Here is a 16,477-nt window from a genome sequence, read left to right as displayed (position 1 = left end):
AACAGAACAACAAGCACAAAGCCAGGAGCGTTCACCCTCTGAAGGTGGATCTGAACTTAAAACAGAATCCCCAAGCTGCTCTTCCTTTGGTTTGACCCATTTTACCAAAAGCAAACCACCCACTTTGCAAACCAAAAATCCTAAGAATGATTCTGAGTCATCCCCTATCCTCTCACAGCCCTGCCTCCAAAGTAAGTCACACACTAGTCCATCTCCCCACCACCCACACACCTGTCTTCACCTGTTTCCCCACTTGTCTGGATCACCAATCCTTTCAGTTCAGCAGGAGTGGTCTTTTAAAATGAAAATCAGAGTGCTGGGGTCGTTACTCAAATCCTAGTATTGCCCTCTAAAAAGTGGGCTCAAGCATTTGAGTGTCTGCTTAGCAAGTATGAGTTCAAACCCCAGAACACACACACACACCCACACGGGCGCGCACACAAACACGCCACATCATACAACTCCCCTGTTTAAAACCTTCCAAGGGATCCCCGTTGTTTATAGGATAAAACATGTACCACCACACCCAACTTGGACTTCATCTTTCTGAATCTTCATATCCTCTTCTGTAAAATAAGTAGAATAGTCTATACTTTACAGGATTATGCTTAAAATTAACCAGAACATTTCATGCAAAAATATCTGGGACACAGTAACATATATCATTACTATTTGTATCAATAGGTTGATGAATTTTAAAAGATTAGGCAGTTCCCCACATTACCACTAGGTGTCGCCATAGACTTGGCTAAAATAGTTCAGCTTCCTTCTCAAGTGGGAAGGCCCTAAAAAGTCTGGAATGAAAAGGCCTCAGAGTTGGGAAAACCCAGGCCAGAGCCAGACAAAAACCTTCCAAAGTCATGAAAGCAGGTCGGGGATTTGAACTTAGTGATTCTGCCTCCTTAAGAGCTGTGGTTTGAAGAGGCTGTTACAGTTCCAATGCGTGCCCCGAAAGTGTGTGTGTTGGTCATTTCATCTCCACCAAAGTCATTAGAAGTCAATGAATTAGGAGAGTGGGACCCTCATGATGACATAGTGGCTTTCTGAGAAGAGGAAGAGAAGCCCCAGCTTGCTCTGTCTGGATGCCTTCTTCTGCTGTGGGGGGTGGAGCTAGAAGGCTTGCCAGATTCCAACACCCTGCTGGGACTCTCCAGTCTTCAGATCTATGAACCAGCTAAATTTCCTCTACTCAGTTTCAGGGGTTCAGCTATAGCAGCAAACACCAGGAAAGACAGGACTTTCCCACCAACCAGGGTGCCTACAGGGGACCCAGCCCTGGAATCATCCATTTTACCCACTTGTAATAAGACATAATGTGATGCCATGGGATAGGTGCTATTGACTCACTGAATCCCCCAAATGATGGCCATATCAGATAGGGTTTATGTTTTCCCCATTTTACAGATGAGAAAAGCAAGGCACAGAAAGGTTAAGTGACACATTTACACAGCTAGTAAATGTGTAATGGGAACACACAGTAACATCTGGCTGCAGTCTGTGCTACCCCAGAGCTTATTTCATCCTTTTGGCTTTGTTTGGCTTTTGATTTTTGTGTTCTTAAGATGAGGTTTTACTATGTTATCCAGGCTGGCCTCAAATTCCTGATCCTCCTGCCTGACTCTCCTGGATGCTGGGATTACAGGTATAAGCCACTGCTCGTGGCTTTACTTCATTCTTATTACATTTTAAATCTTTTGGTATCACATTGCTTCTTTGGTGCTTTAGTATGTGACTACTGTTCCATGACAGATTGGATTTCCAGAATCTAAGTCTTGATAAGAAAGAAATGTTGACTTTCTAAGAAAGGAATTGTCAAAGTGATGGTATAGGAAAATAAGTATTGTGCTTTCCTATTCATAACTCTTTCCTGATTCTTGATAATCTAGCCCCAAATTTGCCATCCAGTTTGTGAATTCCACAAACTTACTTATCACCAAAATCAAAGGCTTGGAGAACAAATAAGAAGAGGAGGCATGTGGTGAGGTTCACACCTGTAATCCAAGACCAGCCTGAGCTACAGTAGTGAATTCCAGGTCAGCCTGACACCCTGTCTCCAAAAAAAAGAGGGATGGGAGAGTATAGCATTCAATAGTTACCACCTTCTCCCTCCTGCCAGACCCAAAGCTGAGCCCTGCTCTCAAGACACTCAGGGTGTAGCAGGGATCAGCAGACATGGGAAGGATTTGTGCATTGGCATTGCTCTATTGCCTACCTCACCAGGCTGCAGGTGGCATCTCTCTTCTCTGTGCTCTGTGCCCAGCACAGTGCCTGGCACATTTTAGACTCGGAGTCAGTATTTGCTGATTTCATATTGCAGTGGCTTCATGGAGAAGATGGGATTTGATCTGGGGCTTTGAAGGCTGGGGCAGACCTTGGCAGGTGATGGCAGAGGAACTGGACATACCCTCAAGAGGAACAATCACAGGGTCATTTTAGAAAGATCACCCTGGTTGCTGTCTGGAGCAAAATGGTTATGGTGAGAAGACGAAGGGAGAATAGTAAGCTGGCTGGTTAGGATTTCAGGTGTGAGCCACCAGCACCTGGCCAGCTTGTTCTTTTTATGTGTAAAAACCAGTACACTGTGGATACCAAAATCCAAGGCTGCTCAGGTCTTATATAAAACAACATAGTATTTGCATAAAACCTATGCACATCCTCCTGTACACTTAAAATAATCTCTGCATTACTTATAATATGTAATAAAATGCAACTGCTATGTCAACTGTTGTTATATTACATTATTTAAGAGATAGTGACAAGAAAAAGTTCTGCACATGTTCAGTACAGATGCAGGTCCTCCCCTCCCCTAATACTTTCAATTTGAGATTGAAACCTCAGATCAGAACCTGTGGACATGAAAGGCCATCTGTATTCCACTGGATGAACTTACCACAATTCGTTGGACCAGTCTTCTGTTGATGGATACTGGGCTATTTCCCAACCAGTTGAGTTAGGAATTAATCTACTGTGAACATTTCACATGTCTTTATGTAGACATTGGCACTCACTTCTCTTGGGTCAATACCTAAGAGTAGAAATTCAAGGTCATAGCACAGGTATATGTTGAGGTTTAGTAGAGACAGATTTCTGAAGTGGTTGGATCAACTTCCTCTGCATCAGAGGACTTTAGTTCCTCTGAATTCCTGTCAGGATCCAGCTCCTCTCTCTTTCTAAACAAGAGCTTCCACTACAAGACTTCTCTTTCCCTCCAGGGTTGGACACAGGGATGCTTAGCCTCGGTACCTTCATCCCTTAGCCTATCAGCAGCAGGATAGTGAGAGGCCACACCCAGGCCTATGGAGTCTCAGTTAGAGGACAAGTGGACATCTCTTGACTTGGATATGACCCCAGGAACTAAGGCAGCCATGTGTGAGCATGAGCATAAAACCACAACACAAGGACAACAGAGAGATGGGAAGAACCTGGGTCCTTCATGACAGTACTGAGCTGCTCCATTCACCTGCCACTAAGTGGCAGGCTACTTATATTTTAAGCCAGTTAATTTAGTTTTCTTTTTCTTTTTTTTTTTTTTTAGTCACAAACCCTCCTCATTTCCAAACCTAATAATGTCATTTCTGTCGCCCACAGCAGTCAGCCCCAGTGAATGCTTCTTCCTTTTCCTTGGGACCTCAGGCTCACCAAGTCCTCCTGCTTCTTAGCCTCCTTTCCTGGTTCCTCTTCTTCTGCGCACTTTTCTATCTCCCTCCCCACCTGGGGATCCAGCACCACGATGTATCATTCATGCAGTGAGGGATGTCAGCTCCCCTTTGGAATTCACATCACAGAAAACTGCCTCTCACCCTCCACACTTCCATGACGCCTGTGTGTATCAAATGCAACTTCTCAAGGTCAAACTTCTCAGTCTGCTCTTCCACCTTGGTCAAGGTCTCTTTCACCCCTTCCTTTGCTCAAGGCCGAAGCAGTTAACTGCAGATGCCTCAGCACCCACCCTCCCCAATCTTACATCCTCTCCTCCAGCTCCCCCAGCCACCACTGTCTTTGTGTCAAGGAGGCACCAGCCTCCTTGCTGGCCTCCCACACCCACACCTTCCAAGATGTGTACCAGGGTGCAAAGGCCCAAATTCCATATTATTCCCGATAAAGATGGCTTCCTATCCCGCTCTAGACAAAATCCAAATTCACCGTGTAGCACTTCTGGTCCTATTCCTGGCTAGCCTCTCACTGTGCTCCTCCCTACATCCACATCTGGAACAAATTGTCCCTTCTGCCTAGACCAAGTCCACTCACTCACTTTTTTTTTTTTTTGTTAGTCACTTGAGCGTCGCCCCCAGCCCCTCTCCCCTTCACTTTTACCCCACACAAATCCTAGTGGTCCTTGGTTTCTTAGCCTAAAACCACCTGCCCAAGGATGCTTCGCCCTCACCCTTGACCCGTTAGGACTCCATTAATTTCTCATAAGCCCTCCTTACTTTCCTTCATAATCCATAATTATGCATTGATTTTATTAAAATAATTAATATATAGTGATTTCCTCCCCCCTTCCTCCAACATTCTCGCCCTTTAGCCTCGCAGCGCCTTGAGGTCGGTTGCGAACATGCCCCTCGCTCTACCTCCTTGCCTCTTGCACTGCGCTTGCACATAGTAGGTGCTCACGGAATGTGCCTAATTGGCTAATAAATGGAGACACTGACTCATTCGGCACCCACTGCAACCGTGGGGTAAGCATTTCAACAGACAGGAGGAAACCAAGGGTCGGGAGGAGCAAGTGGCTCGCTTGCCCCAAGGTACAGGGTAAGGGGAGGAGCAGGGAACAAGTTCAGAGCCTGAATCCTTCCTCACGATGAAGGGGCGGGGCAAAGGGAGGACTTTGAGCCACCGGAAAGTTTTCCGGAGTGCGTGGACCTGGCAGAAAGCTGAGGCCAGGAAACCAGCTAGCTGGCGAGCTACGCCCGCTCAGCTCTCAATGAGTAAAGACCACAATCTGCTGCATATTCATGAGGGGACCATAAGTCCGTGGTTCGGGGCTGCCTAGGCTGTGCCTGATTAAAAAGTCTTCGGGTTTGAAGACCTCGGTGTCCTATAATTTCATAGAATTATGTATAAAGGCTTCAAAGGGTCTTCTGTGACTGATACTGAGGGGAGAGCGGATAAGGGTGACCACACTTTGGGCCATGTGATCAGGCGCCCATTATAGGCGGCCCGATCCTGGGAGGGGTCTTTGGCCAGCTAGACTAGAAGACGAAGGGGGCGTCTCCCCAGCTTCTGAGGCGTCGGAGGCTAGCTGAGGTGGAGGCAGGCTGCGGCAGCGACGGGGACAGTGGCGGCGGCGCCATGGCAGGGCTTGCAGGTACCGTGGGGTCAGCCTGCTGGGAGCGGGATGAAAGGCCCTTTAGTACGGCCGCGCCGCCATGTTGTCCCTTCGGGGTCACCTTAGGCGTTGCTGGGTCCCTCTGTAGGGTTTTCCTCCCGCGCACCTGGGGGTGGGAACGCCCCTGTCCGACGTCAGGTGATTGCCCTGGGCCTAGGGGGAGGGGAGGTCCCTTCCCAGCCTGAAGGTGGGTCACTCTACTCATGGATTCTCGCTCTTGCCTCCAAGGTCAGCGCCCTCCCTGGGTGGGGCAGGCAGAACGAGGGGGCGAGGGGCGACCACCACCTTTTGGCTCGGGTTTCCCGGGGGTTGGGGCAGCTTGTGAGGGGCCTGTCATTCTTTCCCCGCCACTTAGTTGCTTTTTTCAATATGAAGGAGCGTGGGAGAGAAGAAAGAAAAGGACCCCGGGCCCCCCTTTGATGTCTGGGGTGCTAGGGTGACGCTTGGCTTCAGATCGCAGGCGCTTCTCATTCCCTCTAACTTTACATCAAGTCTGGACACTCGTTCCCTCTCTTCCATGTGCGGGGAGTGGCCCCTCAAGGGCAGCTGAAGGAACGGAATGCCGGTCACACTTATGCCCCGGAAAGGAAGAATGGGGGATGGGGGCAGTTGCTCTTTCCTTCCTTCTTCTATATCTCCTATAGTTTTTTTTTCCAGACCTTCGTGATCCCTTTTCAACAGTAAATGTTGGGAAGCTGCAGTCTGTCCTAGAAAAGAAACGGCTTTTCTGTTTCTAGGTTCCGATCGTCTTTTATCCCTTTTAGGGAACTGGTGTGTTGGGACGGCTTCTCTGCCCTGCCTGACATGATCCAACCATCCTGTCAGCCTTCTGGACGGCAACTCCAAAGCCGGGACCAAAAAAGTTGCAGCTTACAGCACTGATGCCAAGTGTTAGATCGTGCTTGCTTGTTGTTTTAAGTCAGAGATAATTAATGTCAAGCAAATCTGATAAAAAGATTCCGTTGCTGGAAACCTGCTCAGTTTCCAGTGACCAGATCAATTCTCTACCTGAAATTTGTCTTCTTAGAGTTGCTGCTAAGCCCAGTTTATCCTTTTATCTGTCATATGTTTCAAAAAGGAATCTGGGTTAGGCTTTTTTGTTGTTCTATCTTTGAAACACACGCATTCCATTTCAAGCCTGTCACTATGTGACATCCCAAGAGCCACGTGGTTTCTTCCTCTCTGACTTCCAGCTCTGGGGATGCTCAGGAATCTGGATCCTGCTGGAGTATGGACCCTGTGGGAGGGAAAGAGGGGGATACAAGGGATCATTTCCAGAGAAGATGGGAGTGACGTGTCTCAGGCCTAGGGAGGAAGTCAAGAGGTCACTCACCCTGGAAAAAGAGGCTTGTTAGACTAGACTTGTATCTGTGTGCATGTGTACACAAATTTAAATCTGGAGGGAGAAGGGAAATTAACTGCAAGCTCAGAATCTCCCTTTGGGGTGTTGGCTCCTGAGGAGATAAGTCCAAAAATAGATATGTAAGCAAATGGCTCGCTACCCCATTCAGCCCATATGGATTGCCCTGCAGCCAAAGCTCAAGAAATTTGTCTCTACCCAGCCTCTTGAAAAAAAAATTCCTTCTTCCAATCACAATTCAAATACTCCACAAAAAGAAGTAACTGTCACCTAGTACCCCACACCTCTGAGAGTTGTGGTACCTAACCCCCACCTCCAACTCAACTAAAGCTGGTTGGGCTAGGAAACGAAGAACCTTCTCAGACACTAGTCCCAAGAGTCTCATCTGTTGCTGGAGTCCCATAAAGCCATTGCAATCGCCTCACAATTCATCTGCTGTGTCCTTGGCCTTGGGAAGGGGTGTGTGGCAACAGTTTAGGAAAAGGGGACATTTAGCTCTGTGTTCTAACAGTTTTACAATAAAACAAAACATCCCATTGTTCTGTGAGAATAAAGTATTTTAATGATATAGCTTGTGGAAAACATTTATAAACAAGGTATGTTTGGACCAGACTTGTAGTATTGTACTGGGATGGAAAGGGAACGAATTCCTTCTGTCTTCTCAGGTGGCTTTAGTTCGCTGCCAGAACAGAAGGGTTTGAGTGTGGGAGCTGAAAGTGAGGAGTGGACCTTTTATGTGCAGGCCACAAGAGCAGCCTTTGCCTGGAAGTCTGTCATCTCACCATGCCATACTCAGTGCCCTGCTGACCATGGATAGAGGGGCCTTTACCAAGATCATCTGGAAAGCCGTGGGGTTACCAGCAGCCTTATGCCGTTTGAGGGGATGGGGGAGGACAACAGGATGTCTGTCTAGAGCAGCCAGACCCTCCCATGCTGCTTTGGCCTGCCACCCTGGAGCCAACTAACTTGGGCTGAGGTTAGAGAATCTGGGGCAGTGGGAAGGTGTGCCAATCCCTCCAAGACTCTGAGGGAAGGCCAGCATTCACTGAGAACACGTCAAAGTATGGGCACGCTTCTGTGGGGTTAGTGTGGAAATCCACAGAAACTTCCTGTCTTGGGGCCTGCCAAAACATGGGCTTCAGGAGGGAGGTGTGGGCATTGCCTGATGATGAGTCAACCTGAGGCAAGAGGAGACCTGCCTCACCTGCAGGCTATGGTAGCAGCTGTAGCCACCCAGCTAAGGCAGGTGGAGTGTCAGGATTGTACACCACCCCCTCCCCACCCTCAGTCCTGATGAGTCCTGGCTACTGCTTTTATGGTAGACCATTTCTAGTAGATGGGGGTTCACTGGATCTAAAGGTGAATCTTGGCCTTGCGAAGACCAGATCAAGACCTGTACCCCTTGCCCCCATAATTTTCTGATGCTGAATAAAGTTGTAGGTGATTTTAGAGTCTGATGATTGGGCTGAGAAGTTTAAGGGGCTTATGTTGGGGAAGGAAGCACAGTCAAGTTCAAGGGGGTGAGGTGCTTTGTACTCCAGAGGTGTTTGTGACAGCTGTGACTAAGGGATTTCAGGAAGTGGCATGAAGAGATTTATGGCCTTCTAACTCTCCCTTGGTGTTGACCCAGGAACAGGTTGTGTAGTGACAGGGACAGATAAAGCCAAAGATGAGGTGGAACAGGTGGCAGGGCCATTTGGTGAGACAAGTCAACTGACCCCATATAAAAAGAGCCCTGACTCACTGAGGAGTGCGAGCAGAGCAGCAAGCCCAGCCTTCCTGATGTGATGGTCGGGGATAGCCTGGGTCAGGGACCTAGTAATGTCCCTAGGGATAGGGAGGCTTATGCTGAGAAAACCAGGGAGCCTTGTAGTGGGGAAAGAGGATGGGGGTGGAGTGACTAGAGAGTTGCAAGGCCAGGCAGGATGGTCTTGGAGTGGTCATGGAACCTGGAGCATTAAGCTGGGTGAGGGAGGTGCCATACTCATTGTCCAAGCCAGTGTCCATCCTGCCCAATGCTCATTTCCTTGAGGCTCCTGGTTGGAGACCTGGAGTATGGATTTATGCTCTGAAATCGTGCCAGTAATCCTCATTACCCTCTCATCTTTCCCAAAAGTGATAAGCTGCCATGGCCTTTTATTTCAGGACCACAGTGAAGCCCCCACTGTGGTGGGGAGCAGAAAGTGGGCCCTCATTCCAGGACAAGTGAATATGTCACCTTTCCTTTTGGGGGAGGGGAAATAGTCCTTTATCTCAGGACATTATTGAAATGGGGCTTATTGAGGGACCCAGTTTATTTCCATCTTGTTTCCCCCTCCCCCTTTCTTCTCTCCCAAGCAGTGTCCTTTCCACAATGGGCACATCAGCCCACTCTTAAAAGTGTGTGTTGCACTCGCAAAAGAAGCCACAAGAGACAAGTTTTTGGTGTGCCTCCACCACCCCGCAGGGTCCTAGGACATGCGAGATGGGAGAGGTACTGTTTTTTATTTTTTGTAGAGGTGGTCCCTGTCCTCCAGGAGCTTACAATCTAGCTGGGGAGACACAACTAATGCACACTTAAACAATCAGTACAATTAGCGATTATCACACTATTAACCACAATTGCGTGAGACCAGGGAAAGGCAAGGTCAGTGAGGGCCGGGGGCTTGGAGAAGGTGTTTTAGTAAAGATGGGATTCTTTTACTGGTTGCATAGGTCCGAATTAAGTGACACATTTTGGGGGGGGGAGGGGAGTGGGATTGGGAGGCAGTGAGGGGAGAGGGAGAATGAGGGAGCAAAGGCAGCAGGGTGGAATGCACGTGCCAGAGGCAAAGGACAGTGAGGGCCCCACTTCAGTTTCTTAACCCTTCTCAGTCCTTGCCCATGCCCTCCAAGTCCCGCCACACGCGCACGAAGTTGGTGGCTTCTCTGCTGCAGAGATTCAGGGCTTCCGCTGGTGATGTTGGAATGTCTGTTCTGCTGGCTTGTGTGGTGCTTGGGTTTCCCTGCTGGGGCCTGCTGGCATGGCCATGGCTTGCAGGTGGTGATGAGTTTCTCCAACTCGGTCCAGATCAGAATGCGGTGCCTATGCCCAGATCTTGGGGGCCTGCTCCCCTATCCCCCCTCCTCCCCCTACCCGACCGGCAGTTGGACCGGTGCCAAGGGGCTGGAAAGGAATCTGGTATTGTCATCAATGCCGGTGCTGCTTCTCCTGGAGCCTATCGGCCCCTCACTGACCTTGACAAGTGCTCCTCTGGCGAGGGAGCACAGGGGACCCCCCATTCCTGCGCGGCACTGGCTCCCATGCTGGTGGAGATGCACAGGAGCATCGGATGATCCGGCCGCCCAGGGCTGGGAGCTGGGGCCTCAGTTGGGGGCTCGCTGCCTGCGCTCCCCCAGCACCTGCCGCCCGGTCCGGGACACGGTGTATGCCAGCTTCTGCAGGGAGTACCTGAACACCTGCAGCAAGAGACCCAGGACCCGCCCTTAGTGGAGTGCACCCGCAGCCTGTCTGTGGTGCTGCCATGCCCGCCCCCTCCCTACCCCTGGCCCCGCCCGCCTGTCCAGCATAGGCCAGAGGGGCGGGCACGGGCACAGCTTGTCCACGAGTCAGGGCAGCTGGAGCTTTTCCAACTGTGCTGAGAGCTGCATGGCGGCAAGCTGATTGGACCCACAACTTAGGTATACCTCACTTCTCGCAATGGGCTGGGTCCCTGGAGGATTTCGAAAAGCGAATCCTACCCAGTAAATGCAGCATTCCAGGAACACCTTGAAGGAAATATGCGATTCCTTTGGCAAAGGATTCCTTTAGCAGGAAATTTTTCCTGCAAAGGGAGCTTTTAGGGTAAATGATTTTATGGGCAGAGCGCTTTCTTCTGATTTATTTTTATGCAAAGCACTTTGCCTTTTTTTTTTTTTCCATAAAGTGATTTGTCCTTTTTTGGAAGTACTTTTTCCCCTTCCATTTTTCCTGCGAAGGGCTTTTTCCTCTAATTGTTTTTGTCCAATTCATTTTTTTCTGTTAGTTCCTTTGTCTGATTTTTTCTGCAATGCGCTTTTTAGCTAATGCGTTTTTACGAAGTGCTTTTGTCTTATGTCTTTTTTCCTGCAATGCGCGGTTTTCTCTTTTTTTCCTCTTAATTACTTTTACTTGAACTTGTAGAATTGTTTTTGTAAAGTTATTTTTTTTCCTGAGAAGTGCCTTTGTTGATGTGTTTTCCATCCCACCCCCACAAATGCTATATTTAAATATATTTGTATGTATTTTAAAAAGAAAATTTCCCTGCAATGCGCAAATTTTTAAGGCGGAAAATTTGTTATGTGTGCTGTACAGTCTCGAAACATACAAGTGCCCCGCCTCCCTCTTGGGGTCGAGTCTGGATGTAGCGGGTTTTCCTTACCACTTGGGTCGCTAAAAGCCTCAGTGATGTCCGCAGCGGGCAACCGCCGCGCCCCAAAGTCTTTGTTCCCAGCCGGGCGCGGGCGCACTGGGAAGGGTCTGCGCGAGGAGGTGGCCGCAGGGAACGGGTAGGGGCGCGGAGTGCCGTCGCGGCACTTGGGTAGACAGGGATCGCGGCAATCGGGATAGGATGGGGTACGGGAGGCGGCAATCGCGACGCGGGTTTAGGGTGCGCGCATCGTGAGCCATCTCCCACCCGGAGCCCAGGCACACTTACCTGCAGCAGCACGCGAAAGATGTACCAGCCGATGATGAGCAGTTCTGCCGAGGCTGCCGCCACTGCCGCCATGGTTCCGAGAGTTGTGGGTGGGTGGGCTAGAGTGAGGGTTCGCTGAAGTCCTCTGGTCTCTCAGAGTCCGCTGTTGGGCGCACTGCCGCAGCAGCGGTGGCCGCGCCTTAAGTACTCTCCCGCCACCTAAGTGCGCATGCGCGCTTTCGGGGGGGGGGCGAGGTGGGAGGTTCATGAGGGGTGGCGGGGGGGGGGTACTCCTCATTCGCTAGGGCAGAAAAAAAATAATCCATCTGCTCTTTCCACACCGACCCCTGCCTCCTGAGTCCCATCTTAGCCCCCTTCCAGAAGATTCCACCCTGCCCGCTTTTGAATTTCGGTGTAAAATGGAGGGGCGTCATGCCTGGGTCGCATATAGGGGTGCAAGCCTTTTGGCGTAGTGCCTCTCTCTGCAAGCCTTGGCTACAAATTCAAGACGAGTTCACTGCCGCGCCAGAAGGCACCTCTGACACAGATGGAAAACCGAAGTTAGGGAGGGGTCATCTGTCCTGTGAGCAAAATAGAAATAGAGACCCCTTCTAGGAGCCTTGGCGTTACCCACACACACACCCCACACCCCCGCTTAGCACTCTTCCTAATTTGAGTATTAAGCCCATATCCTCTGCTGTGAGAAGGGCCTCAGCATGAAACCCTTCCCTGATTCTCCGTGTCCCCTCTTAACCGTGACGAGGAGATCGGGATCTGTGGCGGTGGTGGCTATCGTAGGGAAGCTGGGCCAGGGCACTGTGCTCTGGGTGCAAAAGCAGTAAGATCTGCTCCACAGGAGGGATGCGGAAAGATTGGCAACCTTTATGTGTGCTGAAGGAATGAGCTCTACCAACAAGTGGTCAGAACGTGTTCGGGGGTAGTTTTCTGTGGACACTTCATGTCCACCTCTGTCTTCCGCTCCCCTCCCCCGGGCAGTGGTGGGCCTGCCTCAGCCAGCATGGTTCTTTGTACGGTTTGCGCCAGGTAGCTGGAGTACGGACCTGGGTTTTACCCACTACGGCCGTCAAAGGTTATGACTGGCATAGTTTGGTATCAAGGTGAAGCCAGCCCTTCTGAGCACACCCGTCTTGCAAATCCCTAGCGGAGCACAGAGCACAGGTTTGCAGGTCCCTCTCCAAGCATCTCTTGGGTCCCTCTCTGAGAGCTCGTCCTGTGGATTCCTCCCGGAGTGTGGGCTCTGCCAGTGTGAAGACCAAAAGGTGGTCAGCCAGCAGGGCCCCAGTGTACCAGTGACTAGCGGAAAGCACCTTTCTGCAGCAAGCTACCTGGCACAGAGACAAACTGGCATTTGCCCCTATGTGGATAAGAAATTAATTTTGATTAAAAGCTCATAGAGGTCAGGGTTTTATACAATGCCAGCAGCAGATGGAGGTGTAATGATCCAAGTGAGTTCAGTTTGGTCAAAGTAGCAAAGCGATTTTTTTTTTTCTACATTGACTTTTAAAGAAGTTGGCTGGTTTTGGCAAAATGATATGAGGCTATTTGATAAAGGCAAGTTTGGTCCAGGCTCCCATCTTAAAACAAAATATTTATTGCCACTTCTACTGTGCTGTCCCAGAGCTTGCCAGGATCCATTGCCTGTCATTTCCAGCCCAGCAGTGCAGCAAAGACTGCTTTAACTTGTCACTCCTTTCAGTACCGCACCTACTGCTCAGTGAGAAACTAGATACAGAACCCTTCCTTACCACACGGGGGCACAGCAGGAAGCCCTTGGTGTCCTGTGGCAACCACAGGGCGGCATTGTGAGGTCTGGGCCCTTTGAGGACGGGCTGCAGCCCCAGGAGGCGATACATGATCTCTGCTGGGCAGAGCCCAGGCAAAGCCAGTCCACTGTGCAGACCCGCCACAAAGCCCTCCCTGAGAGCCCCCAATAGAAGCCCAGGGCAGACACCCTCAGGAGGCTTCCCTAATTGGTGACCTGGAGAGGAATAGTCTTCCCATGGGTGGGTAGGGAGGAGAGGGCATTCACATTTGCTGTTGTTAACCATGATCCATTTCCCCAAATAAGCATACATTCTGTTCCTGTTTTTTTTCTGTTTTGTTTTGTTTTTTGTTTTTTGTTTTTTGTTTTTTTTTTTTTTGGTTTTGTCTGTCTGTCTGTTCTGTCTGTCTGTTGTGTTGACTTTTCTCTTCAGGATCCCTGCTGCCTTGGTGATCCCAGGCTGACAGCCAGAGAGCACAGCGGCTCAGCTCCTGGAGAGAGGGTTGAAGAAAGCGGAGGGCAGCCGCCTGCACCCGCTGGCTCCCATTAGGTCGGTTCCTGCAGCAGTGCCTGGCAGCCTTGACGAAGGCCCTGCCCGGCAGAGATCATGTATTGCCTCCAGTGGCTGCTGCCCGTCCTCCTCATCCCCAAGCCCCTCAACCCCGCCCTGTGGTTCAGCCACTCCATGTTCATGGGCTTCTACCTGCTCAGCTTCCTCCTGGAGCGGAAGCCTTGCACGATTTGTGCCTTGGTTTTCCTGGCAGCCCTGTTCCTCATCTGCTATAGCTGCTGGGGAAACTGTTTCCTGTACCACTGCTCCGATTCCCCGCTTCCGGAATCCGCACACGACCCTGGCGTGGTGGGCACCTAACAGCTGCCCTCTTAGCTTTCCAAGGAAGCAGAAGACGGGAGGGGAGGCATTGACATAGGTCATAAAGCATTGGAGTTTCAAATCCCGCAGCCTGCGGGTGCCACATTCCTGACGGAGCCTTTTTGGCCTGTGATGTTTTATCCTTATAATGTGAATAATGGCACTGGCTGGTGCTTTTATTGTAGAGTCCTATAGTTGTGGGTGGTCTTGTGGTTGTGTGTGTTCTGTCCCATCTGGGTCCTGGCCGGCGGGATGGCCACCCCCCTCGCCTCATTACTGCGAGGAGTCCACACCCATCCTGGTCAACCACCCTGGTGTAACCTGGGCAGATTTATTGTCACTTATGTGACCCTCCTTATCAGGGTCTCCTTCCTTCCCATAATGTCACTGACTCCTCAGTCCCTTTCCTTGCTTCCCTTTAGTTTCCTCTACCCATTTCCTTTTTTGGGGAGTACCTGTCTAAGACAGGGCTTGTTTTTTGCACTTATCTCGAATTTCAAGAGATTGCTGACGCCCGAGAGCCTCGCTTTTTCATCCTTCTTTCCCTGTTGGCAGGCTAGACAGAAATATGTCTTGACTGTTATCCATGAACCTCCAGTATTTTCTCCGTTTCATTTTAAGCAAGAAGCAACAGATAGATGTTGCTCTTTGACCTGGGTGTCTGGGCTCATGCGTTCTAGCCCAGCCTCGTTTCCTTTGCCCTTCCTCCTGCCTTTCTCAGCCATCCAGAGGGGGGGCCTCCTTTTGTCTCCTGTGCATGCTCTGCAGGATGGGGGTGGTGTGTTCACACAGATCCAGCAGTCCCCAGCTGTGTGAATGGAAAAGTACTTGTGTGCTCATAGCATCCACGCTCCCCCGATAGGTGTTTGGATACTTTTTGGTGTGCCCTGTATGTGTGTTTGTGTGTATGCGTGTGTACAAGTACATGTGTGTATTCTTTTTGAAGAAGCTTTACGAACGTGTTCTGATTTGAGATCTACTAGTAGCTAGTTGTAGTAGGTACCACTGCAGTTTTATTTAGCATGGGGCTTGCAGAGTGACCAGCACAGTGAACTCCAAGATGGTTCAGACAAGACACAGGGGAGCAGTGGTCATCGTCCTCCTGCCAGGAGCTTCTTCGTTCCTGGGCATATAGACTGTACCTTACGAAGAATACACAGGAAGACTTTGTGACTGTCACTTGCTTTTTTCTTTCTCTGCGCTTCAATAACAAATGTTGGCAAATGAGACTTTCTCCTGGCCCCTGCCCACCAGGGATCAGCATGGTTGTCTTGCCAGTTGGAGCCATCCCTCTCTCTTGTCTGAGGAGTGAGGGAAGTGGGCCAGGCAGAGGACAGAACTGGAGGTAGTCCATCTAGGGAATGGGACTGTGAGGCCATGCTTGTGAAACATTTGGACTGCTGTTCTAGAACTTTCATTTCTGGTGTGTTCGTTGCACAGCTGTTTGAAATGTTTAATAAAGCTTTATAAACTTTACTTTGTGGTCTCATGTGGCTGCAGTCCATTTGGGTCTTGGTGTTGGATTTCTGAGTTGGTGGGAGGCAGGGAGTAGCATAGAGGGGCCAAGTTCTTGGCGCCAGAGTACCTTAGCCTGAAAATTTGATCTGCTCTCTGGAGAGCAGATGGTGGGATTGGGGGAGGGGGAGCAGGCCAGGCTAGGCCGTGAACAGGAGGGAGTCTGAAAGTTTTCAGAGATGAGACTTTGGTTTCTCAACTCCTATGGCTTCCCGCCTGAAATTGTTTCCCCCATAGGAGATTTAAGTAACCGATCCCTTGACAAACAACTTAAGACAGCTGGGGCTCTAATCATCAAGGATTTTTATGGTGCTGTTTTTGAAGTAAAAATAAAGTAAAACCCCTCATGGCATTTTAAGTGGAAAAATAAATAAGACTGGCTGTCCACCCAGCAGACTTCAAGCATTGGCTAGAAGCACAAGAGTAGTTTGGTTCCATGTCATAGGTGTGCTCATGCTTCCATGGCCATGCCTGGTAAGATGGCAGGAAAGCCTGTGCAGGGCATCTGCCTCTGAATCTTTCCTCCCTCCAGAAGACAGACTAGGAGCACTGCCTGCCAAGGCACAGGGCTGTTGTGTGGAGTTCCTGAGAGAACAATCGTGAAAGGGTTTTGGTAAGTTCATGGGAGATCACCTGTCTTACTTAGACTTTAATTCATTACTGTAAAATTGTATGCAGTTTTCTCTTGCTCTTTCTAATTGCCCATCATCACTTCTTTCATTCCTGGCATTGCTGATCTGGCTTTCTCTTGATTAAAACTTAACTAAAGATTTGTCTGTTTTAGAGGTGCTTTTAAAGAATCAAACTTTTATTTTTATCTGATGGGTATTTTTTCTACCTGATTCTTTGGTGTTTTTCTCTGTATTCTTTTCTGGGTGCCTGGATTTGTATCGTGGTTTTGCAGAGGCTGAACAAGCTGAGTTGTACATATGGAGAGGATGGTTTGTTCAACAAACACTGAGCCCCTGTACCAAGCTTGCTGGGG

General features: G+C 49.7%; 2 protein-coding genes across 4 annotated transcripts; one reads left to right on the top strand and one right to left on the bottom strand.

Moving 5' to 3' along the window:
• The first annotated feature begins 5,152 nt into the window (after positions 1-5,152).
• On the top strand, positions 5,153-15,453 carry Blcap (BLCAP apoptosis inducing factor). The gene is made up of 2 exons (XM_020187674.2): positions 5,153-5,308; positions 13,540-15,453. Exon 2 carries the CDS (start codon positions 13,714-13,716, stop codon positions 13,975-13,977), a length of 264 nt encoding a protein of 87 aa, XP_020043263.1. The 5' UTR covers positions 5,153-5,308; positions 13,540-13,713; the 3' UTR covers positions 13,978-15,453.
• On the bottom strand, positions 9,108-11,522 carry Nnat (neuronatin). 3 transcript variants are annotated; one of them, XM_020187672.2, is made up of 3 exons: positions 11,337-11,522; positions 11,069-11,166; positions 9,108-10,127 (listed from the first exon to the last, which is right to left on the bottom strand). In XM_020187672.2, the coding sequence occupies exons 1-3, from the start codon at positions 11,414-11,416 to the stop codon at positions 9,898-9,900; spliced, it is 408 nt and encodes a 135-aa protein (XP_020043261.1). In that variant the 5' UTR covers positions 11,417-11,522; the 3' UTR covers positions 9,108-9,897. The 3 variants fall into 3 exon arrangements, with proteins under 3 accessions (XP_020043261.1, XP_020043262.1, XP_073930831.1); XM_020187673.2 differs by lacking the exon at positions 11,069-11,166 and adding an exon at positions 10,356-10,436 and having other exon boundaries at positions 9,903-10,127; positions 11,345-11,519; XM_074074730.1 differs by lacking the exon at positions 11,069-11,166 and having other exon boundaries at positions 9,903-10,127; positions 11,345-11,519.
• Positions 15,454-16,477: the final 1,024 nt, after the last annotated feature.

The sequence above is a fragment of the Castor canadensis genome, chromosome 5, assembly GCF_047511655.1.
Source record: "Castor canadensis chromosome 5, mCasCan1.hap1v2, whole genome shotgun sequence".
In the NCBI taxonomy this organism is placed as follows: domain Eukaryota; kingdom Metazoa; phylum Chordata; class Mammalia; order Rodentia; family Castoridae; genus Castor; species Castor canadensis.
This window is presented reverse-complemented; position numbering and strand designations above follow the sequence as displayed.